Here is a 27,586-nt window from a genome sequence, read left to right as displayed (position 1 = left end):
AGAATGAGAAATAGCCCCAAAGTCAGCATATCACAAGTCTCTTGGCGCACCTGAATGAACCATTTCTCAGCTGTTTACTCGAGATCATGAAATAATTGTTTTGTTTTCTCGAGATCTCGAAATAACGGTTTTGTTTTCTCGAGATCTCGAATTAGTTGTGTTGTTTTCTCGAGATCCTGAATTAATTATGTCGTTATCTCGGGATAACAAGGTGAATAAAAAAAGATTATATGAAGGGCCTCTCGCGGCTTCCGTAGTTTTGGATTTCCAATTAACCTTTTTTTTTTTTTGCAACACTGAAAGCCGGCGCCTTGGAAAGAAAGTCCGTAATCACGCACAGGCATTACGGGAAAATTCTGCCCGCCAAGTGCCAGCGTGGCAGGTTCATTGATCAGCAAGGTCGATCCCACTTAAGTACAGGTAATGCAGGGTTTAAATTCTGTTCAATACGATCAACTATTACATGTACACAATGTGTACCAATTTCTGCTTATGAGAATAAACTGTAGGGGAAAATGGACTGCCTCGAGAAGAGGAAACATGGGAGGAACTCCACACTAACACCACAAGAATGTAGGAGAAAGAGAACTTGCCTGGAGGTAAAGTTCACCTACAGGTGGGTATGCGCACACACACACGGAGCACAAAGGCGTAACCTTTACTTCACCTGCTCTGACCATCTGGTTTGGCGAACTACATTACATCAGTCAAGAGTGAAGAACAGAAGGATGACTAACTTGTGACATTATCCCATCGAATCCCACACACCTTCTGACCTGGAAATAGACCTGCTGACTTCGAGCTGGAGCTGTGTGCATGGTGACTCAAATCTCATCCTGAATCTCTGACGTTTCCTGTAGCGCTCGATTAATCTTCACTACGACTGCACTGCTCAAGTGCACAAATCGGTGCTCACACAGAGCCTGGAGGAAAGATGATCCGTTTTTCGAAAGAAGATTATCTTTGAGCTACGATGATGAGAACACGGTTAAACGTTCGTGTTTTAAAGAGATATAAAGAAAAAGAGTTTGTCATGTTTCGAGCCCTTTGCTGCCTGTGAGATGAATGATCTGATAAGCCTTCCTTCGCTTTACATCCAACCCGCACCCACCCCTCTCTGTATGCCTCGCAAATCACTTTTTAATGAAAAGAGACAAAGCTGAGAAGTTATGCTGGGGCGGCTGGAAAGAAATCAAGCCAAATGCTTTGACGCGTCAAATACAATATTAATAAATTAAGACTCAAGCATGAATTTTCACTTAAAGGAGAAGTGAAGTAATTTGTAAACTTGCTTTATTTCTTAATTAACGTGTTATTCAATTACGTTTTCGGTTTTAGTAACCTTATATCGTGACTCGTATTGGCAACTAATTGCAATTAAATATTATACTTATCGGCCTATTCGGTTTTTAGCCGTGTTGAGTGAGTTTAGTTCGTTTGGTCCACGGCAGGCGTCGCTTATCCGCGCGATCTTCACGAGACTTGTGCGACACTTCGAAACGTGAAGCGTCAGCCAGGTGTCAGTGCCGCCATTTTGAAAACTCTTTTCAAAACGAAGTATTGCACAAAAACGAGTTTAAATGACGATTACTGCCTACTTTTTTCAAACTTTCCTGATTGCTATCAAAACAAACAAAACTTCCGGCTTGATTACGTCAGCATTCGAAAGAGGGCGCGCGCGTCTTTTGACAACGTTGGCAGATGTCGGTCGCTTTGATTTCCGCTGTACGTTTTACTTCCGTCCTACGATGTCTCGCACAGGTCTCAACGAATCTCGTTTACGGCCGTTGCTTTGACATATGGACTGATATATTACAGAGCAAATTTCAAACACTCATAACTTGCTATAACAGCGACAAAATAGCCATCAAAAATGCATTCTGATATTTAATAATACGAGAGAAATTGAATTTTGATGATAAAAAATGTGCCTTCAGTTCTCCTTTAAGCATCATCATCATTTTTTTACGCCAAAAAGTAATCTGGAGTCGGGTATCACTCTGAAAAGGGTTCCTTCCTGAAGTGGGATGTAGGACTAACCCTCACCCATACATCTCTGCTCTTCTTGAGAAGGACTAACACTAGCGCTATCTTCAATTCCATCTTACAGGAGGGGTGTCACGATACACTCCAGGCACGATTTGATTTGATTCATAATACAGCGCTCATGTTTTCATTCATCTCATTATCTCTAGCCGCTTTATCCTGTTCTACAGGGTTGCAGGCAAGCTGGAGCCTATCCCAGCTGACTACGGGCGAAAGGCGGGGTACACCCTGGACAAGTCGCCAGGTCATCACAGGGCTGACACATAGACACAGACAACCATTCACACTCACATTCACACCTACGCTCAATTTAGAGTCACCAGTTAACCTAACCTGCATGTCTTTGGACTGTGGGGGAAACCGGAGCACCCGGAGGAAACCCACGCGGACACGGGGAGAACATGCAAATTCCGCACAGAAAGGCCCTCGCCTGGCCATGGGGCTCAAACCCGGACCTTTTTGGTGTGAGGCGACAGTGCCACCCCCAACGCAAAACAATGTTCCCTTTTGTCTGTATAAAACTAAATTAATTAAAATTGTAACCAACAGACATTTTATATTGCCAACAAAATGTACGACTGATTCACCATATCATACAATAAAGAAATGCATTTAAAAATTCTCAAAAAAAATTGATTGTATAAACAAACAAAAAAAAAAAAAGTGTCTGATCCGGGGACTCTGAAAATGATCCACTGAAATATAATGAGCCCCGGAGCAGAAACAGAGCTCCAAAGTGGCTAAAATGCCTGACACCCCTATCTTACAGGCAGATCCCATTATAACCCCCTACACAGAACTTACACCTCACTCGCTTTGGCGATCACCCTGGACTTAAACATGCAGGGTTCTCCAGAAAATCTGAAGTAGCTGGCTAAAAAAAAAAAAAAGTACTCGGCAGCTCTGGAATTCACGGTGGCGGATTTACATGCCTTCAGGTGCATTCTCAGCGAATAAATTACTCACCATCTCCCTGTAAAATACTTGCAAAATATGTATGAAAGTTCCCTCCAGATGTATGTGCGCGTGCTTGGCTTTCTCAGTTACCCTCTGTAACATAACTTCATACGCTACGGCATGGTCACGTAGTCTGGCTCAGCCAATCACAGCGCGAGAATCGATCAACAACTATGGCGTTGCTTCCGGTCATGCCGGAATCCAAATCAAAGACGGTTTTACGGTGGAATAATTGGATTTGTAGCAAATTATGCACAGCGGAAACAATTTAAAATCGCTTGAACATTGAAAGGCAAGTTTTTTGGGTTTTTTTATTTTCCTGGGATCGAGTAGCAGGCGCAGACCGTCTGTGTAGAGGTTTTCGACCCACGTGACCGTTGCCATGTCGACAAGTAGATGGTGCCATTTTGGCGGTCACAACAATGGCGACTCCCGCTAGATCTGTATACCTGTATATCTGTATCCCACATGATCTGTATACCTATGTCGTTAAAAACCCATTGCCATACACAGGTATTGATCTGAAAGCGTATAAGAGTTTGGATGCCTACAAATATTTTGTGTCAGGCTGGGTAACATGCCTACATCAGCGGGTCGTCCCTGGAGCCGGTGGTCGCCATCTTATTACAGCTAAGGTTTGTTCACATTTTCATTTACTTTCGGTCCTCAGGATAAACAAAATGTTATTAAATGTCATTGAAATAACTTCTTAGTCTGTTGAGACATGGCCCGTTATAAATTTGCTGTTACCAGGCAATGACCAAGAACTGTATTATTAGGGTCAGTGTAGTTGTAACAGTGCACTAGCAGCTAGCTGTTAGCACTAGCTAATGTCAACAACAGTAGCTAGTATGTTACTGTAGCAATGTTTACGTTCAGTCATTTGGATGACTGTTAAAACCTTTCAGTCTCAAGTTTTTCCTTTACTGGATTTACTAGTTTACTGAGCTAGCGCGCTCGGGCAAGCTGGGAGCTAGCGCGCTCCGGCGCGCGCTAGTTCCCGGCCTGCCCGAGCGCGCTAGTTCCCGGCCTGCCCGAGCGCGCTAGTTCCCGGCCTGCCCGAGCGCGCTAGCTCAGTAAACTAGTAAATACAGTAAAGGAAAAACTTGAGACTGAAAGGTTTTAACAGTCATCCAAATGACTGAACGTAAACATTGCTACAGTAACATACTAGCTATGTTGCTGACATTAGCTAGCTTGACCTTCAAAATGGCGGACACCGGGGCGTCACGTGATCCTGTGACGTCAGGTGAAAAACCTCTGTAGGCGAAGAAAACCGCCGGACGTTTCTGACATGACATTAAACTTGCAACTGCAATATTGCAAAATTCTCTCAGACTCTCTGGTGACTAATCCGAGAGCATCCCGTAAAACGAATTCACAAATGAATTGCACGCTCTTGATTGTCTAACTGAATAAGACAGCGCGATGAATTATTAATGCGCTGGGTGGCTACTGCCTGCTTAGGGAGCACTTATCAAGATCAAACGCAGCCACAGAGCCCTGATTGCTAATGATAAAGTGTTCCTGATCAGACTATCAGCCTCCTTATTCACCGTCATGGCCCTGAGGATCTCTGAGCTAGCTGCTTGCCTATCACTTGCTTAATCACGCGTTCAGCTGTGGCTAACGCAGAAAGCAGCGTGCGCCGTAATAAACCCGAAATCCTTAAGGGACAAAACATTTAGTTCAATGTGAAACAAACCCGTACTGTGGTCTCTGCTTTGAACTTTCGGAGAGGGAAAAAGAAAAAAAGGCTGAGGTTAACCCATGAGCTGGATGATGGATTGTGCTGTGTGGGTGTATACCGTACCGTACGTTCCGCCCGACTGAGTGAGAGAGGGATTGAACAGGTCTGAATGGCCCACTCTCATTATGCAGCTTACAGCTGAAGCACTAAAACCTCCCCAAAGACACACTAGACTTAATTGCTTCTCACAAACAACGTATTGACTCTGTGGCATAAAAGTGATATCTGTGTGCCAAGTTTGCCTTTTCAGCCTTCAGTAAACACGGTCGATACAATATTTCACTCCTGATAAAGGACGGGGAAAATGATTGCTGATGAATGTTCCTTCAGACTATCCAAACAGACCTGCAAGAAACACTTCAATCATGAAACAACGTTCAATAGGTCACGTCACATCCGCCTCAAGGGATACGCAAAGCACGACGCGGTGGTCAGTGGTGGTTCCGGGTTCCCAGCGAAGTGATCAAAAAGGGTGACGGAGCAAAGGATTTTACCAAAAGACAACGAGAAAGGTGGCTCTCGAACCGATGCCGAGTCGAAGAACTGATGAGTAGCATGCTATAGATGCACAATGGTGTAACATAGGGAAAAAAATTCAGGTTTTGATTTTATGTACTGAAATAACTATTAGGCACAATTTTTACAATATCTATATAAATTAGTTGTTTTTACCCATTTTAACCTTGAAATCAGCATTTTAATGATTACCCATAATGCACTGTTTATCGCGCTAAAACAAGCAAAAACGTCATAAGACAGTGGAAATACTACCTTTACTACCTTCATGTGGCGTCTTTTTTGATCGCACGTGCCTAGAAGCGTACCTTCTAGAACATTCCTGGGTGGTCACGTAGCCTAGTTCGGTTGTGAAACTCGCTAGGATGGAGTATTTTCGCGAGTTTAGTGGCAAACTTTTGCGCCGCAATTTCTCTATTCTCGAAATTTGTAACCTGAAACCCTACAAGAAATGTTTCATAATGTTTGGGATTTTGAAAAATGCTTCTAGTAAGTTTATTTCGCTGTATTTTTCCGTGAAACTTGGCATAAATTATCCTTAAGTGATGAGCGTGACATTGTTATTTTGGTATGGGTCATGGAGTTAGTTGGAAGCGGGAGAAATGAGAGTTTCTCAACTACAGCAGCACTTCTCACCATAGATGGCTGGCGTGTTTCACAGCGTTTGGGATTTACTAAATCGACTAAATCTCTAGATCTACTGAAGCTACGAGGATATAAATCACCAGGATTCTAATTTACTGGGTGAGAAGTATTATACATTTTTTTGAAAGGTATATTCGCGCTAGAGGCGGCACGGTGGTGTAGTGGTTAGCGCTGTCGCCTCACAGCAAGAAGGTCCGGGTTCGAGCCCCGGGGCCGGCGAGGGCCTTTCTGTGCGGAGTTTGCATGTTCTCCCCGTGTCCGCGTGGGTTTCCTCCGGGTGCTCCGGTTTCCCCCACAGTCCAAAGACATGCAGGTTAGGTTAACTGGTGACTCTAAATTGAGCGTAGGTGTGAATGTGAGTGTGAATGGTTGTCTGTGTCTATGTGTCAGCCCTGTGATGACCTGGCGACTTGTCCAGGGTGTACCCCGCCTTTCACCCGTAGTCAGCTGGGATAGGCTCCAGCTTGCCTGCGACCCTGTAGAAGGATAAAGCGGCTACAGATAATGAGATGAGATATTCGCGCTACAAGTCCATGAAAGTTGGAATTGTTCGTGAAGGGGTTAGTTAGATTTTGGTAGCGTGACGCGCACAACAAGCAAAAGAAAAAACAAATTTTCTTCCGAATTTCCTTGCTTTATCAAAATTATTTTTGATACATTAAAAGACTGTTTATAATATTTAAGCAATTTTTTTTATTATAGAGAATATTTGATCAAAACTTTCAAAACAGCATTCAAAGTGATTTTTCACGGGTGTAAATGTTATGCGTGACATCCATAATTACGTTAAATTTTAAGAACTAAAATTCTGTTAAAAAATTCTAGATTTGTGCTATCATTCTGGGGTTTTGCTGAATAATACTTTAGGGAGTTCTCTTACAATGCTGAAAATTCAATGAGTTTTGGTGAAATTCTAGAAAAGTTATTTACATTTTAACATGCCTGATAGCGATTGTGCTAACACAGCGTGCTACTCGTAAACTCTCGAGTTTGCAGTGATCATACTGCAAACTTCGTAAAAGGTTTCCGATTCATTCCATTTGGATTCGCAAATCACCGACCTTTCTCGCCATTTTCCATTATTTTGTGATGTTTTGAAGTTCAGGAGTCCTCAGATGTGTTTTTGTTTACTGTTTGATCGTGGTCGCCATTTTGTAAACTAACGTGGATGTTTTCACTTTATTTATCAGGGTGTCCTAGCGATCTTTACAAGGATGATGATGAAGATTGGGCTCCTACAGTGAACCAGAGAGATAAGATAATCGAGACGATCCACAGAAACACAAAAGCAGAGCTCATGAGTTGACAGCACGGAACTGTTTCCCCGGCCGCGCGGTTACAGTGAGCCGCGATAACGTCTCCGTCCTGTTTCACCAATCCCCAGGTCTTTAAAGAGGTTTCTGTGGACCTTTGTGAATGATTTACCTGGAACAGAAGAGCACGGAGGATTGGGAATCGAGCGGCTGTGGTTTGTTTACAGCCGATACTAAAACACGTAGCGTCCGAGCAATCATTGCAAAGACGTATACAAAAAGCCCAGAAATGCCGCCTTACCCGGGCAAAAACAATACAGGATTTATTTTGTCGTGTCCTGATCCTCAGATCTTTAACCAGCCACATATAAAAAGTTATACTCCTCCATGCTCTTCCAGGTTTTTGTCTGTGTAGGATGATGTCTGCAGCACCAGGTAGTTTGAGATGTCAGGGAACTCAACAGATGGATAATTTTCCAACTCGTAGGAAAAATCCTTATTTGTTAACATGTAAGGATCAATCCCATTGCAAAGAGCGACCTTCTGAAGAGATCTTGACCATACATTGGTCTCTAAACTGTGAAAATAGTCGGAGACGGTTTCACTAGCTCTTCGCATAACAGCAGCCAAATCGGTTTGCCCGACCACCACTTCATTCACCGGAAATAAACTCGCAAGCAAAAGTCATGTGACTGAATACAACCTATACTGACACATGTTTTGTCGCATTACAAGCTGGAATTAAAATTGATTTTTGGAGAATTGGCACCATCTGATTTACACAACATGCCGACCACTTTAAAGGTGCACATTGTTTTTTTTTATTGTGACACAAACAATAAGATGAAAAAACAGAAATCTGGAGTGTGCATAGGTATTCACACATCCCCCAAGTCAATACTTTGTAGAGCCAACTTTTGCTGCAATTCCAGCTGCAAGTCTCTTGGGGTATGTCTTTATTAGCTTAGCACATCTAGCCACTGGGATTTTTGCCCATTCCTCAAGGCAAAACTGCTCCAACTCCTTCAAGTTAGATGGGTTGTGTTGGTGTACAGCAATCTTCAAGTTATGCCACACATTCTCAATTGGATTGAGGTCTGGGCTTTGATTAGGCCATTCCAAGACATTTAAATGTTTCCCTTTAAACCACTCCAGTGTAGCTTTAGCAGTATGTTTAGGGTCATTGTCCTGCTGGAACATGAACCTTCATCCCAGTCTCAAACCTCTGGCCGATTCAAACAGGTTTTCCTCCAGAATTGTCCTGTATTTAGTGCTATCCATCTTTCCTGTCCCTGCAGATGAAAAACATCCCCACAGCATGATGCTGCCACCACCATGCTTCACTGTAGGAACGGTGTTCTCAGGGTGTTGGGTTTGCACCACACATGGCGTTTCCCATGATGGCCAAAAAGATCAATTTTAGTCTCATCTGACCAGAGAATCTTCTTCCATGTGTTTGGGGAGTCTGCCACATGCTGTTGGGCAAACTCCAAACATGTTTTCTAAAGCAATTACTTTTTTCTGGCCATTCTTCCACAAAGCCACACCCACTCTATGGAGTGTACGGCTTAAAGTGGTCCTATGGACAGATACTCCCATCTCCGCTGTGGATCTCTGCAGCTCCTTCAGTGTTATCTTTGGTGTCTTTGTTGCATCTCTGATTAATGCCCTCCTTGCCCGGTCTGAGAGGTTTGGTGGGTGGGACCTTCTCTTGTCAGGTTTGTAGTGGTGCCATATTCTTTCCATTTTGCTATAATGGATTTAATGGTGCTCCCTGGGATATTCAAAGTTTGGGATATTTTTTATAACCCAACCCTGATCTATACTTCTCCACAACTTTGTCTCTGACCTGTTTGGAGGCTCCTTGGTTTTCATGTTGCTTGCTTAGTAGTGTTGCAGAGTCAGGGTCCTTCCAGAACAGGGTGATTTATACAGACATCATGTGACAGATCATGTGACACTATGATTGCACACAGATGGATCTTAATCAACTCATTATGTGACTTATGAAGTGAATTGTTTGGACCAGCTCTTATTTAGGGGTTTCATACGAAAGGGGGTGAATACCCATGCACACTCCAGATTTCTGTTTTTTTCATCTTAATTACTGTTTGTGTCACAATAAAACAACAAGTTTCACCTTTAAAGTGGTCGGCATGTCGTGTAAATCAGATGGCGCTAACCCTCCAAAATTCCATTTTAATTCCAGGTTGTAATGCGACAAAACAGGACAAACACCAAGGGGGACGAATACTTTTGCAAGACACTGCATCAAACGAAAATGTATGTCTCTGTGGTCACCATTGGCTGCTTGTTTTGTCTATGCTGACAGCTCATTTTCCCTGGTGCAACAGCCAGTCATCTTTCGTCTCATTTTTCTTTTACGTTTCAAAGTACAATCTGGCAACAACAACAACAGTCGTAGTTTCCTGCTGCCGTTACACAAACGGTAACGACGATGGCGATGTCCTGGACACTTTTAAATTAATACTGGATGTATGTAAGAGTCAGAAACAGGATTTCTGGAAAAGTGGACTTCTGATTGCCATATCTTCATTTACTTCCAGCGAAATGAAATATAAATCATCATCATCATCATCATCCTCCTCCAGACATCACTGTATACGTTTAACAGTCTAAAATAAATTAATTACAGCAAACCAGCTGTTGTCTTTGGCATCCATCACACTGCTGTTCCAAACCTCAGTACACAACAGGGAACAGTCTTTGTTGAACTTGCCCACTTAAAATATAAAAAAACCCACTTAATTAAAAGAAAAAGAAGACTGGCAGCAAATAATAATAATAATTTAAAAAAAAAAACCCAAACGCCAGAGCAGCCAATTCCCACGTTTTGCTTTTGATCCACGTTTTCACTTCAACGCCTTCATCTTGACATTTTCAATCACACGAACCCAAAATCATTCATCACATCTTCCCTAAAACTGGAGCCATTGCTTATTTAACGAATGTGTGGGAAAGTTTAAATTTGAGCTTCTGAAATAATAAGGACAAAAGATGTCTCCGAATCCTCTTCACGCCACATCCCTTTTACAAACGACTACAAAAGGATGGAGGGATGAGGCTGAAGAAGGTAAAAGGTCTGTGTGTCTGAGTAACGTGTAATTAAACAACGGACAACAGAGGACATGGAATACTATAATTATCCTCTGTGAACGTTTGTGCGAGAGAAGAGGAAAGAACGAGAAGAATAAACAACAGCTGAAGTATATGTTTTACTCTGTTTGACACACCCAGAGGATCTGGAACATCTCCCAGACTCGCAAGATTGCTCGCGCTCGCTCACTCACACACACACACACACACACACACACACTTGCACTACCGCCAGGAAAACGTTCCCTCCAGCCTTTGAGACCACCCTGGAGAAGATCTAATCACTTATTACTCCGCAAAAGAAGTCATGAACGAGGAGACTTGAGTCCAGAAAGCACGCAAACAGCACACGGTTCCTACCTGCTAAGATCAGGGACGTGTGGAGACGCGAGTGTAGGACGTGATCGATCCTTCTTTTTCCTCCCTGGTAGAGCAGCGGAGGTCTGGATGAGAAGAAGAAGAAGAAATCGCCAGGAGCCTGTACCATGATGAGCAGACTCACACTCAGTAACACTCAGACCAGTGTTAAGACCTGTCTAAAGGAAGGGCTGGGCTACACCATGCTCACAGGAAGTACAGACATGTACCACCTGAAGCCGTCCAACACACTCATTTCCTCTTATCATACCACACACACCTTTAAATCAATAAAGCACTCCTTCAAAGAGCCATGAGTCAGGTCACTCAGATGCCATAAAACATCACCAGGCAGTAAATCGGGATTCAGCCGAAGGGTTTACGCAAGCCAGCTGCAACAGCTGTGCAATCTGTGCTGAATCTTGTTCGCAAGCTTATTTGAAACCCACGTTCTTCAGCACTGATCGCTTCCGTCCTCTTTCTGCTCTGATCCAACTAATCAAGTGTGTCATGATGAGCTGGTACATTGAAGGACACTGTTCATCTTGTTAATGGACTTGCTGACAGAAACGCTTATTGATGAAAGGCTTTTAAATGCAATCACTAATTAATAACGAGAAGAGAAAAATACCCACCACGTGACTTTTATGGTTCTAAAACATTTAGATAGTCCTTTCTCAGAGTGCTTGTGTAATCCTGAGTCCTGACGCCTTGAAATGTTTCCACAGGGCTGACATTTTTCTCGGATGACTGCCGTGGCTCGAACTGTCTGAACGTGTCTGAACTCTGACCGGTGCAGGAGAGCAAAGGAAGGGAAAAAAAACAAACAAAACAGAACATCAAGGACATAGTCGCTCATCTGGCCTGCCATCAAAACAACCGTGACGACCAAGACATCAAACAGAACTGAAACGTGACGATGTGAGAGAGGACCGACCTCCACGACAAACAGGAAAATCAACAAAGGACTAAATTTTGTTCCTCGAGGGAAGATCGACCCAAAACAAACATCGATCAGAACTGAATTCGGATAATAAATGAGAGACGAGATACACTTCTAGTCAGAAGAAAGTGTGTGAAGTTGACCTAATGACTAATGCGTTAGCAAAAATTTGACAATACAACGACCAAGTTTTGTGCAGAAGGTCAAGAAAGAAAGCAAGAACAACTTTAGGGGTCATCCATAATTTTCATCACGAGCGTACAAACTAGGGCTGCGTACCGGTACTGTACCGTGAAAATCGATTCGGTACAGGTCCAAAATACCGGATCATGAAGTACCGGTACTGTACCGATATAAATTTACACCAAGTATCTGCTTATTTTGTGATTGAAGATGCGTAAATCCTACCACAAAGACGAAAATTTAGCACTGGAAAAGACGTAAAATGCCGCGCTGAAACTTGAAATCGGAGCCGTCTTTGACTTGAGATCCTCTCGCCACAGTCTCACGAGACATTGCGAGAGCTTGGCTGATCCAGCGTTCTGATTGGTCAAAAAGACTCAAAAGCAGGTCAGCCATTTTTCCTTTGCTGGCATTGGTGGCCTTTGTTGCTTTGTGTAATTTTGCCGCGTAAGTTAAAGGCCGCGGACTGCGCGTAGTCTGTAGTACTCTAGTGTAGTCACTTCTCGCTGTGAGACAACTTATGACTTTTTGTCCCAAGTTAACTAAGTGTGAGACTGAGAGGGTGACTGAGAAGTGAGGTAGGAAACCTAGTTATGTTCGGTTTTCTTTGAATAAAGACACTGACAAGTTGTCAACAGTTTATTAATGTTTCTGTCATTATTGAAGAAGTTCAGAAGAATTTGTCAAATTGTTCAGGTACAGGTCCGGACCTGTACCTAAACCTCTGTACCTGTACCTGATGTTACGTTTAGGTATGCAGCCCTAGTACAAACCGTACGCGGGGGGAGGGGGTTAATGACCAGGCGTACACTTTTTAAAAATGAAAAAATGATGATCCGTCAATGTGCGAATCGGCGGCCGCCATGTTAAAAATTTCACGCCACATCGGTGTTGCCAGCTAGCGCTACACGCTTTCTTTCTTCAATACAACAACAATGGCTGACCCAGATTTTGACCGCATTTACAAATTTGCAAATAGCAGAAATACCGCTATTCACAAGACTCCTTCAAACGAGTACAAGCGGTTTTTAAACGTTTATTGTTTCCTGCATTCATCTGAGAAGCGGCAGGAGGCAGTTAGGACAGGACAGGACAGGACAGGCTGCTTGGGAAGAATCAAAAACGAACGTTTCAAAGCAAGTTGAGCTGTGCCGGCAAGCGATCGTCCGGATGGAAAAAATCAAGTCGACTTTTACAATTCGGGATTATTTCTCTCATAAAACGGTACGTAGGATATCATATGGGTATTCTGTACTTGCGTCAGCAGTCAGTTGAATTTTATACAGTCAGTCAGCTCCCCTTAAAAAGACAGTCCTTAATTTTCAAAAATGAATCGCCTGCTTTCTATGAAAACTTCTGGACCCGTCTTGTGTCTTCTTTTCTTCTCTTGTGAATCTTTGTATAGAGATCTTGCATGTGACGTCACAGCCGATCCAGATTGTGACAGACGCCATCGTGTCGGTCAAACGCCATATTCCGCCTTCTAGTTCTACTTCTGCTTTTACTTCTACCTTTTCTTCTGGAAAACCCTACTAGATACAATTCTACTACAACGGCTGCGGCTACAAGCTCTCCCTACCTGTGCACGGTTTTTCTGTTTTTTGTGTGTATTTTTGCGTGTTGTTCGTCTGTACCGGACTTCAATATCCACTACAACCGTATGGACTTACTGGACATTGGTTTCCAGCAGAAAATGACGATTTGTAGCGATTTCCATCGCATGCACAACATTCCGGACGAGAAAAAAAAAAAACATTCCGGACGAGACCAGATTGCGAGACCAGCGGGGTCTCCGTGGATTGTTATCGGAAGCAAAGCGAAGGAGGCGGCACCGGGAGCCGAAGCAAAAGCGAGGCTACAGGCAGAGCCGGCCTGTTGACTAAGCTCAGAAAACAGCTACTCAAACCTCCACTGCCAAGCCTCTACCTCTCCAACGCCAGATCCATGTAAACAAGACGGACGATTTGGAATTACCTTATTCTATTCTATAATCGGCTGGTCAGTGCTATACTCAATACTTAAGTGACTTACCCATCCAGTGAGGATCATTTTCTTGTTTACAAGATGCCACATCTGAGTCGCTGACAAATCCTGAATTTCTGTAAAGATAACTGTCCAGAGATTTATAAGCACGCAGTGCTTCACCACTGAACAGCGAGAGAAAGTTAATGAGGTAATCATACACGTCCGGGTATTCCGCTGGCAGTTCAAAATCCGGTCGTGAAAACTCCGTCCGGAAAGCCATAAGGGTCACAAATCTGTAGATCGTTTATTTTAGACATATATCTAGTTATCTGTTCATCAGGAAAATGAGCCGTGTAGTCCGTCGGTTGAAATTGATCCATTCTGTACACGAGTGCAGCAGTATTCAGCAGTGTTTTTGACCGACATGATGGCGGTTGTGTACTTTCCAGTCACGTGACTGCAAGATCTCTATTGTCCTGTCATCCGATTTTAATAAAAAGTAATGCAAGACATGGTTTTATTTTGAATTCCTATTCCACGTAGATCCATCATCATTTTTTTTGTCCGCTAATGTACACTTTTTTTGGGGGGGGGGGTTGCTCAAAAATCTACTCTTTATAGACTCATGATAATGATGAAAATTATGGATGACCCCTTATTCATCACACACTTGTGAAATTTCTCTCTGCATTTAACCCACAGTGAACACACACGTGGGCAATGAGCGCACACACATATACCCAAAGCAGTAGGCAGCCACGCTAACAGCGCCCGGGGAGCAGTTCGGTGTCTCGCTCAAGGGCACCTCAGCCCAAGGCCATCCCATATTAACCTAACCTGCACGTCTTTGGACTGTGGGGGAAACCGGAGGAAACCCATGCAGACACAGGGAAAACATCCAAACGCCACAGAAAGGCCCTCGCCGGCCCCTGGGCTCGAACCCAGAACCTTCTTGCTGTGAGGTGACCGTGCTAACCACTACACCACCGTGCCGCCCCAACTTCTTTCAAATAAAACAATCAGAACTGAAATCCATTGAGAACTGAAGGAAGGAGATACGATTCAACTGAAAATAAAAGTTGTAAACAAATTGTTTACAACAAGAAAATCAACAAACAAACGACCGAGTTTCGTTCCCTGAGGGAAGATCGACCCAAAACATCGATCACAACTGAAATCAGATGAGAACTGCGATGCGAGAGGAGATACAATTCTCGTGAGAAGTCCCAAAATTCGTTAAATTGACGTAATTAGCAGTTCATGAGCAAAAAATTTGACAAAACAATGACTAAGTGTTGTACAGAAGGGCGAGTTCTTTCAAACGAAACAATAGTTTCAAACAAAACTCCACTGAGAACTGAAGGAGAGAGGAGATATGATTTAACTGAAAATAAACAAAGTTGTATATAAATTGTTTACCACAACAGGAAACTCAACAAACAAACAACCAAGTTTTGTTCTTCGAGGGAAGATCGACCCAAAACATCGATCAGAACTGGAATCGGACGAGAACTCAGAGAGGAGATAATACAATTCTCATGAGAGGCCTGGAAAATTTGTTAATTTGGCCTAATTACGAACTCGTTAGCAAAAAATTTGAAAAAACAACGACCAAGTTTTGAGCGGAGTGATGAGTTTCTTTCAAACAAAACAATGGGAACGGAAATCCGTGGAGAACTGACGGAAAAGATATGATTTAACTGAACTGCGGACGCCGGACGCCACGCCGTGGCAATAGTTCATCGGCCTTATCGCCAGATGAGCTAAAAATCACAAAGCTAACTTTTAGCTAATGTTGATATACACTGCCTGCTTTTTTTGACATTAATAAACACTAAACATTCTCTGTTTACCTTGACAGAAAGTGAGGCCCCAGTGTCGGTGCAAGATCAACTGTTAGCCACTGCTCACTTACCCCCCCATACCAGAACGCAAGCGATCGAAGGAATAGGACACTTATTATGAATGTTGACTTCAACAAATAATGAACCCTGAAACAAGTAAGTAAACAGCAGTGTCTCTCCTCAGGGGTTTCAAACAGCATCCTGGGAAACTGTCATTCTGAAATAGCATTTTGTTTCTTGAAATAGCATCAAAATCCACCCTAAACGTTTCGTAAATACGTTCAGTCGGTAAACAGGAAGTCGATGTGCGACAGACCTGAAAACGGTAAGCACGGTATAGAACCCCAAGCTGAAGCTCGGTACCAAATATCAAGCAGATGTGATTTGTAGTTGCTGAGAAAAGTGTTATGAAAATTTTGTAAATCCACGCTGTGTGTTTCGGAAATACATTCAGTCGGTAAACAGGAAGTTGACATGCGACAGACCTGAAAACGGTAAACACGGTATAGAACCCCAAGCTGAAGCTCGGTACCAAGTGGCTATGATTTGTGGTTGCTGAGAAAAAGGGTGCTTTGGACAAACGGAGATACAGACGGAGGTGAAAACCAGTATAAAAATCGAGTTGAGAAAGAGCACCAGCCAAGTGATCATCTTACTAATGTGAGATGGTGTGGGGGGGAAGGGTCAGGGCTTCCAGGGGTGCTGTTTAATATCAGAGAGAGTTCAGAACAAATACTCAGTTATTCCCGATTCGTATGTTGATTCTCTCGTGTGAGGGAATAAAGAGGACGGCTTTTTTTTTTGCCTGTTTTTAAGCGATAAACTCGTAGCAGTACATCCTGATGTTAAAATGCTGAACTCCGACACAAAATGTGCGAAAGGTGGTTTTGGTGTCATCAGGACTTGGATGCTAAGTGAAATGAAAGGGTTTAAAATGTCATGCTGAAAACAAACAAACAAACAAACCGCGATGAAAAGAATACACAGACGAGAACCTACTCTACTATGTGCAGCGGTACTTTGTTAGTAAATGTTCTGTCCAGTTCATGAAAATGTAACTCGTCTTAATAAGACATATTTTGGAGTCAAGAACCATCTTCACCTTCTTTTTCTTTTGCAGTCCGTCGATAACGGTTTCATGTGGCATCAGGGACAAATCAAAGTCCTGCACTTTTGTCTGTTGTTGGCAAATACGTTCCACAAGTGAGGGTCAATGTTCCTACGTTTCAAGTTCCTCTTTACTCACTCACTCACTCATCCCTTGACTGGCGTCGTTGGGGAGACATGGCAGCCGCTGAGGTCGATATCCTCTTCCAATTCTTCCAGTCGCTTGTGGCTCGGATGTTCTCTGGGAGGCTCCTCTGGGTCCACTTGGTGATATTGTTCGTCCAGGCTTTCCTCTGCATTCCTCTTTGGCGTGTGCCTTCAACCATTGCTGAGGGTGTTGTGCGGCCGAACCAAGCGAGCTTTCTCTTCTTTACTGTGACGAGGAGAGGTTCGTAGGGTCCTACTAGTCTCCTGACTTCACTCTTAACAAATTCGTTGGTTTTCCGCTCCCTGTAGCTTATCCGTAGGAGTCGGCGAAAGCATTTGGTCTCGAATGCTTGGATTCTTCTTTCGCTCTCAGCCAACAGCGTCCAGGTCTCACAGCCATACAAGTGATTGAAACAACTTGAATTTGGTCTTAAAACTCATGTTACTTTTCCATATCCTCTGGAGTCTTGTCATTGCTGCCATCGCTGCCCCGATTCCGACCCGGATTTCCTTGGAGCTAGTGCCATCTTGTATGAGTGTAGCGCCCAAGTACTTGAACTCTGACACAACTTCCAAGGGTTCACCATTCATGACGATGCTGGCTTGGCTGCCCACAGTGGAGTTCACCATCACCTTCGATTTCTCTGTGCTGACTTCCATTCCATATGTTAGTCTGTTGGTCAGGTCCTGAAGCTCCTGGTTGCTCCCAGCTAGCAAGTCAATGTCCATTTTACAGTGTCTTTAAACCTAAGCCGGGGCCTCCCCTGATCACGTTTCCACTCAGACAGCTGAGAATAGAGTAGAGTAGCTGCCTAGGTAGGCGATCATGTTCCATTCTTTCCACATGGCCTAACCATCGGAGATTCATTAATGTTGGTATATCTTCCATAGATGGAAGACTTGCTCTCTCAAGGATTTCCTTGTTGGGGATCTTATCCTTCCAGGATAGATTCATAATCTGTCCCAAGTGATGCATCTTCTAATGCCGCTTTTCCACTACCAACGCGGCTGAGTTGGGCTGAGCCGTGCCGTGCTGAGTTGGGCTGAGTCGAGCTGAGCGGGGCTGTTGGCGTTGCATTTAGACTACATTTACGTTGCATTTAGACCGCGCTGAACCGTGCTGGCTGGAAGTGGGTGGACACATTGGGTGGAGTTAGCGAAAGTGGGTGGACGTCACGTGATGTCGTTAAGCAGCGCAAACAGTGACATCAGTGATCTTTTAAGCGGTAGTCTCACGACCCGGATAGTAAACAAGAAACATGGAGGACATGGAGTCATTAGTGTTGCTGGTCTTGGTGCTGTGGCTTGTTGTCACCGACAACGCCAACAGATACTGGCAAGAGCGTATAGATGAGGCGAGGCGCATAAGGCTTCAGAAATTCTCGTAATTCGTAATTCTTCTTCTTCCGGGTTTGCGGTGTTTACAGATCCCAGCGTGCTCGCGGGTCGTGTGTGGGCGTGTGAGGACACTCCTCCTCACCAATCAGTGCACAGGGGAGTGTCTGCTCATGCCCCTAGCCTCACTCAGCTTGGTTTGGCTCGCTTCAGCCCCACTCCAAAACCGTGCGAGTTTTGGGTGCTAAGCAGGGCTGAAGCGAGCTGAGTCGTGCTGTTCTAAGGTAGTCGCAACGCGAGCCGTGTCGGGCTGAAGTGAGCTGAAGTGAGCTGAAAAAGGGTAGTGGAAAAGGGCCATAAGTGTGTAGTTTCTTCACATCAGTCCTATAGATGGCCCAAGTTTCTGCACCATAAAGGAAGGAGTAGAGTACTACAGCTCTGTAAACTTGACATTTTACACGGATGGTGACATGACCATTTTTCCACAGTCTCTTGTTGGAGTTTCCCAAAGGCTGCACTGGCTTTTCCCATTCCAAGTGTGAGCTGCTGATCCAGTCTGGCATTCTCAGCAATGGTATTACCTAGGTATATAAACTTACTGCATGTCATGAGTGGCTCATTGTTTATCTTCACTTCTAGATGATGGGAAGTTGTAGTCTGGGTTTTGTTTTTTTTTAACACTGATTAACAAGGATCTGTATATCACTAGCACTATGTGAAACCAGGGCACTGTCATCTGCAGAGAGCATTTCTCGCACAACCGTAAGTGATGTCTTGGTTTTTGCTTTGAAGTGAGCAATACTGAACAGGTTTACATCCTTCCTTGTTTGTATATGGGTCTGTCTCAGAAACTGGGTACTGTGGGGGTACCCACTAAATATACTCGCAGTCAATAAACTATACGGTTTTGAATGGTGATGTTGGTTTTAATTTGAAATAAAATGATGAAAGAAATAATACAGATAAAACTAAATCTTTGATGTGAATACTCTATTCAGAATTTGGCAAAAATTCTGCAAATTTGTGGAAAAATGGCGGCTTGATCTGGAACATGATAAATGGTCGACTACATCGCATTCCCTTAAAAAGGTTGTAGTCCACTGAAAAGTCTACAATTATCACTAATTGTATTTTAAGTTGTAACTTTATACACCGAAGGATTGGTGCGTTAACAGAATAATCATAACCGTAATAAAACATCATGCAAAATATTTGATCACCGTCGTAACTCCATTTTCCGCATACCCAAAACCAATACGATCGTGTGTTTTGATCTAAATGGAAAGCCTCAGGGTCAAGGTCACGACCTCACCAAAAGTAGGAACTTAAAATCACTACGCCATATAAAAATTTAGTTATAAATCTGCGATTTTGTTTTTTAAAATGAAAGCTGAGTGTTAGGTATAGAATGTTTCTTACAGAATATGTTACGATGGTAGCTGGTCTTGTATGAATTTCTGAGCTATAAAATGAGTCGTGGTCTATTTTTTACCGTAGCGTGTTATTTGTGTGCGGGGAAGGACACACATTAACAATTTGCATGTGTAGAATGGAATTTTCCACTCCAGCAGTTCGAAGTTGATCGTGCTTCCATTTGCGGTCTTTCTGTTACGCGGGTGATCTGTTCGGACGTTATCACTGAAAAGGTGAGTTTTGACAGTTTTATTTTGTTTTAGTCTTGCAGTATAAGGCAATAGAATGTTTCTTTTTCATCTTACTTTCATATTACGTAGTGTTTGCATATTTTTGGCCAATATTTTGCAACCATGGTCAATTTAGATTGAACTTTTGATAGAATCTACGGCCAGTCATTTTGCCCCGCCCCCGCCTCGCGCTCCGTCCGGTGCGGTAGTGATGTCCCGTTGCTCGCGTGCCGCAGCAGAGACCCGCGCGACCTTCAGCCGGTACAGTCGCTGTTCTTTTACCACCGCCGTTATTCTCATCTTTCCGGTGTGTTCTTGATTTTTCCATTGTGTCCTATTTCGCCGTATCAAATACCCAAACTGCATCATATTATTCATATTTAAGTGAATAATCAATTCAGTCATCATAACTTGGCATTTTTAACCCAAGCAATCAAAAAGAGGAAATTTATTCAATATTTTCACTCATCTGTGAAGGAGGGCCTTTAATTCTTCATGATGGAGTTATTTTATATGGAAATCAATTTTACAAAAGAATTGTAATAAAAAAAAATTTCCACAGTGGAGGCCAGATAAAGCAAGATACTATCTTTATTCTTATTAAACATGACAAAAGAAACATTGAGTGTCAGGTAAATTTATTTTTTGACCATAATGTCTCAAATGAGAGACCAGTTTCTGAGACGGACCCATATACACACACACCTTCAGTCGTATCTTTGAAAGCTACCTCAAGCATAGCTACGAGATATAAAGAGAACAGAGTTGGTGCAAGCACGCATCCCTGTTTCATCCCATTAGTCACCTCAAAGTCCTTCGATTGACTGTTACACAGGTTGATAAATTTCTCTGGGCGGTCATGCTTCTTAAGGACACACCATAGTCCTTGACGTGAGACATTCTCGAAGGCTTTACTGAAGTCAATGAACACTATATAGAGTGGCATGTTCTGTTCTATACATTTCTCTTGCACTTGACGAAGACAGATCATCATGTCAAGTGTGCTTCTTCCACTTCTGAATCCACGCAGGGTCTCCGATAGCACAGAATCGCCATCCTCACCAAAAGATTTAAAAAAAAAAAAGTCATACTGACTAAGAAAGACCAGAATAGAGCAGGATACGGTCCTTACTCAGCCGTTGTATTGCTATGGATGAACATTTCTCTTCTCACACACACAGCATCTTTTCTTACCCACAACAGGAAGTGCTGGGTCAGAGGCAGGGTCAGTCTTCTAAGGCCGGGCAGTGGCACTAAACGCTCCCTGACTCCAGCCTCGCTCCCATCGACCCTCACAGCTCACTGAGTGGCCATGGTGTAGGAAGTGCTAGAATTACTAAACTCAAACAGAACACTGATTCAAATAACCGTAAATAAGTAATGAGTAAATGTGTGCACAGGCAGGTATGGATCACTGTCACTCTGAAGGATTTTAATCGTGTTTAACCACATTAGCAATTCTGAGTGAAATATTCATGTTAAGTTTGCACAGACACGACAGGATGCAGGCCTCATGCATGCATCACACACACACACACACACACACACACACACACACTGTACACTATCTCTAAAGTGACACAAGTCATTCAGAGATTACGACCTAAACACATCTTTATCGCTTAAGGTCATTTTTTTCACCTTCTGAAACGTGAATTATTTATTTAAAAAATTCTTATTTCTCTCATGCACCACTTCCTAATCTCCTCCCCGCTCGTCTTACTGACCCAGACAGCATCGGGCACTGATGTCTGGTCAGGAGGTCTGGGGCACAGTCAGTGTTCCAGCTCATCCCAGAGGTGTTCAGTGGGGTTGAGTGAGGACAGAGCCCTGTGTAGGAGACTCAAGTTCCTGCACTACAACTTTGGCAAAATTGTGTGATTTCAACTTTGTTGCAACAGTCTGTAGGAGACCAACACGCCGGTCAGGGGGCTACATACTTTTGCCCACATAGTGCATCATCATAATGATCAATAAACGCCATATAAGTAAATGACGTCATATACAACCCCGATTCCAAAAAAGTTGGGACAAAGTACAAATTGTAAATAAAAGCGGAATGCAATGATGTGGAAGTTTCAAAATTCCATATTTTATTCAGAATAGAACATAGATGACATATCAAATGTTTAAACTGAGAAAATGTATCATTTAAAGAGAAAAATTAGGTGATTTTAAATTTCATGACAACAACACATCTCAAAACAGTTGGGACAAGGCCATGTTTCCCACTGTGAGACATCCCCTTTTCTCTTTACAACAGTCTGTAAACGTCTGGGGACTGAGGACACAAGTTGCTCAAGTTTAGGGATAGGAATGTTAACCCATTCTTGTCTAATGTAGGATTCTAGTTGCTCAACTGTCTTAGGTCTTTTTTGTCGTATCTTCCATTTTATGATGCGCCAAATGTTTTCTATGGGTGAAAGATCTGGACTGCAGGCTGGCCAGTTCAGTACCCGGACCCTTCTTCTACGCAGCCATGATGCTGTAATTGATGCAGTATGCGGTTTGGTATTGTTGTGCTGGAAAATGCAAGGTCTTCCCTGAAAGAGACGTCGTCTGGATGGGAGCATATGTTGCTCTAGAACCTGGATATACCTTTCAGCATTGATGGTGTCTTTCCAGATGTGTAAGCTGCCCATGCCACACGCACTAATGCAACCCCATACCATCAGAGATGCAGGCTTCTGAACTGAGCGCAGATAACAACTTGGGTCGTCCTTCTCCTCTTTAGTCCGAATGACACGGCGTCCCTGATTTCCATAAAGAACTTCAAATTTTGATTCGTCTGACCACAGAACAGTTTTCCACTTTGCCACAGTCCATTTTAAATGAGCCTTGGCCCAGAGAAGATGTCTGCGCTTCTGGATCATGTTTAGATACGGCTTCTTCTTTGAACTATAGAGTTTTAGCTGGCAACGGTGGATGGCACGGTGAATTGTGTTCACAGATAATGTTCTCTGGAAATATTCCTGAGCCGATTTTGTGATTTCCAATACAGAAGCATGCCTGTATGTGATGCAGTGCCGTCTAAGGGCCCGAAGATCACGGGCACCCAGTATGGTTTTCCGGCCTTGACCCTTACGCACAGAGATTCTTCCAGATTCTCTGAATCTTTTGATGATATCATCATCTACAGTGCATAATATGTTCAAACTCTTTGCAATTTTACACTGTCGAACTCCTTTCTGATATTGCTCCACTATTTGTCGGCGCAGAATTAGGGGGATTGGTGATCCTCTTCCCATCTTTACTTCTGAGAGCCGCTGCCACTCCAAGATGCTCTTTTTATACCCAGTCATGTTAATGACCTATTGCCAATTGACCTAATGAGCTGCAATTTGGTCCTCCGGCTGTTCCTTTTTTGTACCTTTAACTTTTCCAGCCTCTTATTGCCCCTGTCCCAACTTTTTTGAGATGTGTTGCTGTCATGAAATTTCAAATGAGCCAATATTTGGCATGAAATTTCAAAATGTCTCACTTTCGACATTTGATATGTTGTCTCTGTTCTATTGTGAATACAATATCAGTTTTTGAGATTTGTAAATTATTGCATTCCGTTTTTATTTACAATTTGTACTTTGCCCCAACTTTTTTGGAATCGGGGTTGTACTAAAACGTCAAATAAAGAAAGAAATAGAGAGATAAATAGAAGATGTCATATAATACAATGTCATAATAAAATGTCAAATCAATAAATAAATGCCATATAATAAAAATAGATAGATAGATAGATAGATAGATAGATAGATAGATAGATAGATAGATAGATAGATAGATAGATAGATATCATAAATAAATAAATACATACATACAGAGGTCATATAATAAAAGGTTATATAAATAAATAACTGGTCTTCTTGTCTTTAGTGTACAGCTATAGGTATGTGTATATGTATGTACTGTATATATGTATTGTATGTGTGTATATATGCATAACATAAGTATTTGTATATATGATTTGATTTGGTCGATATTATACCATGTCGGTATGTTTTGGTATGTTTTCTTTTTTGTTTAGTGCTTTTGTTTTCTTTTGTATATATAGTTTATTATGGTGGAAAGTGACATTTGATTAGCGGTGGTATAGAGGGTTAGGATTGGATAAGTTATTACTTCTTCCGAATCCTTTCTGAACATTGTTATGTTATTGCCTTGTGGCTACGCTATTCTGTTTGTTTATGATGATGTTTTGATTATTGTATTTTTTATTTAAATTTTTATTTTTATACATTTCTTCTTTATTGTTCAGAATAAAGTAATCAATCAATCAATCAATCAATCAATCAATCAATCAATCAAAAAATAAATAAATAAGTGACTAGATAGATAGATAGATAGATAGATAGATAGATAGATAGATAGATAGATAGGTGCTTGAAAGTTTGTGAACCCTTTAGAATTTTCTATATTTCTGCATAAATATGACCGAAAACATCATCAGATTTTCACACAAGTCCTAAAAGTAGATAAAGAGAACCCAGTTAAACAAACGAGACAAAAATATTATACTTGGTCATTTATTTATTGAGGAAAATGATCCAATATTACATATCTGTGAGTGGCAAAAGTATGTGAACCTTTGCTTTCAGTATCTGGTGTGACCCCCTTGTGCAGCAATAACTGCAACTAAACGTTTGCGGTAACTGTTGATCAGTCCTGCACACCGGCTTGGAGGAATTTTAGCCCGTTCCTCCGTACAGAACAGCTTCAACTCTGGGATGTTGGTGGGTTTCCTCACATGAACTGCTCGCTTCAGGTCCTTCCACAGCATTTCGATTGGATTAAGGTCAGGACTTTGACTTGGCCATTCCAAAACATTAACTTTATTCTTCTTTAACCATTCTTTGGTAGAACGACTTGTGTGCTTAGGGTCATTGTCTTGCTGCATGACCCACCTTCTCTTGAGATTCAGTTCATGGACAGATGTCCTGACATTTTCCTTTAGAATTCGCTGGTATAATTCAGAATTCATTGTTCCATCAATGATGGCAAGCCGTCCTGGCCCAGATGCAGCAAAACAGGCCCAAACCATGATACTACCACCACCATGTTTCACAGATGGGATAAGGCTCTTATGCTGGAATGCAGTGTTTTCCTTTCTCCAAACATAACGCTTCTCATTTAAACCAAAAAGTTCTATTTTGGTCTCATCCGTCCACAAAACATTTTTCCAATAACCTTCTGGCTTGTCAACGTGATCTTTAGCAAACTGCAGACGAGCAGCAATGTTCTTTTTGGAGAGCAGTGGCTTTCTCCTTGCAGCCCTGCCATGCACACCATTGTTGTTCAGTGTTCTCCTGATGGTGGACTCATGAACATTAACATTAGCCAATGTGAGAGAGGCCTTCAGTTGCTTAGAAGTTACTCTGGGGTCCTTTGTGACCTCACTGACTATTACACGCCTTGCTCTTGGAGTGATCTTTGTTGGTCGACCACTCCTGGGGAGGGTAACAATGGTCTTGAATTTCCTCCATTTGTACACAATCTGTCTGACTGTGGATTGGTGGAGTCCAAACTCTTTGGAGATGTTTTTTTTTAACCTTTTCCAGCCTGATGAGCATCAACAACGCTTTTTCTGAGGTCCTCAGAAATCTCCTTTGTTTGTGCAATAATACACTTCTACAAACATGTGTTGTGAAGATCAGACTTTGATAGATCCCTGTTCTTTAAATAAAACAGGGTGCCCACTCACACCTGATTGTCATCCCATTGATTGAAAACACCTGACTCGAATTTCACCTTCAAATTAACTGCTAATCCTAGAGGTTCACATACTTTTGCCACTCACAGATATGTAATATTGGATCATTTTCCTCAATAAATAAATGACCAAGTATAATATTTTTGTCTCATTTGTTTAACTGGGTTCTCTTTATCTGCTTTTAGGACTTGTGTGAAAATCCGATGATGTTTTCAGTCATATTTATGCAGAAATATAGAAAATTCTGAAGGGTTCACAAACTTTCAAGCACTACTGTAGATAGGCAAGCAAGCAAGCAAGCCATATAATAAATAAAAATAAATAAATTGATCGATAGATAAATAAAGTCAAATAACATTATGTAAATAAATCAATAAATAAATAGATGTCATATAATAAAAATCGATACATAGATTGATAAATAAATAAATAAATAAATGATGTCATAATAAAATATGAATTAATTTATTCATTCATTCATTCATTCATTAGGAAGCAAGCCATATAATAAAAGACAGATGGATGGATGGATGGATGGATGGATGGATGTCATATAATAAACAATCAAATAAATAAATAGGTAAACAAATAAACATCACATAACATAAAACTACATCAGCGTATTTTAGGTCAAATCCAAGCTGAGAGATTTTCACACTCAAGATCATAAAGACACTCACAAACATGGAAAAATAAAAGCCATGTGTCTTTATGAAGGCTATAACATGTACGATATGACCAAATAATCAGGTAGAGAACCTATAGCACGTGCGTGTATTTGAGCCTCACCTAACCAGACAGTAATTAATCCCTGCTTAGCAATCCGTGATGGGAATAAAGCACAACATCAAAGCACCTTCACCCGATGACTCGGGCCGTATCTGTCTGAACGGACAGAATGATCATATTTCCTGCTGATGGCACAGAACCGGCATCAGACTGTATCTATACTGTGGGATTGATCAACACTCATCGTAATGAGTAACGGTGTCCTGATAACGAAGACGGACTTTCACTGATTCGAAATTACGCAGCATGAATCAAACACTCGTTTGTCTAAAACGGCAACTACCGTTTTATCATTCTATCATTCATTTTATCTAAACCGCATGATAAAACAATTACTGAAGAACTTGAACGGATGAAGGAACGATTTCAGTGTCAATATCCGAAGGATACATTTCCACCCTGTCCCTTTAGGGCTCTGAACCAGAGAAGAAAAAACTTTGTGTCGTAACACTGAGTCAGGTTGAAGTCCTTTAAATGAAAGCTGTCAGATTCTCTTCCATTCAGCAGCAACTTGCTGGACAAAGATAACTGGGTCAGAACTCAAGTCAAGTCAAGTTTATTTGTATAGCGCTTTTAACAATAAACATTGTCGCAAAGCAGCTTTGCAGAATTTGAACGACTTAAAACATGAGCTAATTTATCCCTAATCTATCCCCAATGAGCAAGCCTGTGGCGACGGTGGCAAGGAAAAACTCCCTCAGACGACATGAGGAAGAAACCTCGAGAGGAACCAGACTCAAAAGGGAACCCATCCTCATTTGGGCAACAACAGACAGCATGACTATAACATTAACAGTTTTAACATGAAGTCAGCTTCGTTGATGTTATAAACTCTTCATTGATGGAAACTTGAGTGCAAAACTGTTCATGATAACTGCAGTCCGAAAGTTAGCAAGTCAACTGTAGTCCTCAGCCATAAAAGCATTACTGTAAGAGTCCAGAGCGTCCTCCAGGTATAACCCTCAACTGTCCTCATGGGGCCGTCCTTCACAGGAGCGATGCGATAAAACTCCAACCAGACACAGGGCACCAGGATGGATCAAGCAGGTCCGAGGGGCAGAAGAGGCCAGCATCTCAATCCCAGGACCGACATGTAACTCATAGAACTGTAGACGGCTCTAACCTGCAGTGAGCAGCGCTATCAGACTCGAGCAACGTCATGCCGAGATAGGTTTGCACTAGGGCTGTCGAAGTTAACGCGATAATCATGCATTCACGCAAATTCCTTTTAACGCCAATAATTTTGTTGACACACAATTAATGCATGCATGTTCTGTGCCCCTCC

General features: G+C 42.2%; 1 protein-coding gene across 7 annotated transcripts in view; it reads right to left on the bottom strand.

Moving 5' to 3' along the window:
• LOC132892046 (plakophilin-4-like) overlaps positions 1-27,586 on the bottom strand; it is a 412,882-nt gene that overhangs the window by 302,844 nt on the left and 82,452 nt on the right. For 2 of the 7 annotated variants that reach the window (XM_060930376.1, XM_060930377.1), the window contains exon 1: positions 10,645-10,892. The exons of 1 other annotated variant lie outside the window; for it this stretch is intronic. In XM_060930376.1, the coding sequence (XP_060786359.1) occupies positions 10,645-10,771 (127 nt within the window). In that variant the 5' untranslated portion in view covers positions 10,772-10,892. Of the gene's footprint in view, positions 1-10,644; positions 10,895-27,586 lie in introns of those variants that run through there. 4 more of the 7 variants (XM_060930378.1, XM_060930389.1, XM_060930384.1 and 1 more) reach the window with 3 other exon arrangements.

The sequence above is a fragment of the Neoarius graeffei genome, chromosome 9 (genome assembly GCF_027579695.1).
Source record: "Neoarius graeffei isolate fNeoGra1 chromosome 9, fNeoGra1.pri, whole genome shotgun sequence".
Classification (NCBI taxonomy): Eukaryota; Metazoa; Chordata; class Actinopteri; order Siluriformes; family Ariidae; genus Neoarius; species Neoarius graeffei.
This window is presented reverse-complemented; position numbering and strand designations above follow the sequence as displayed.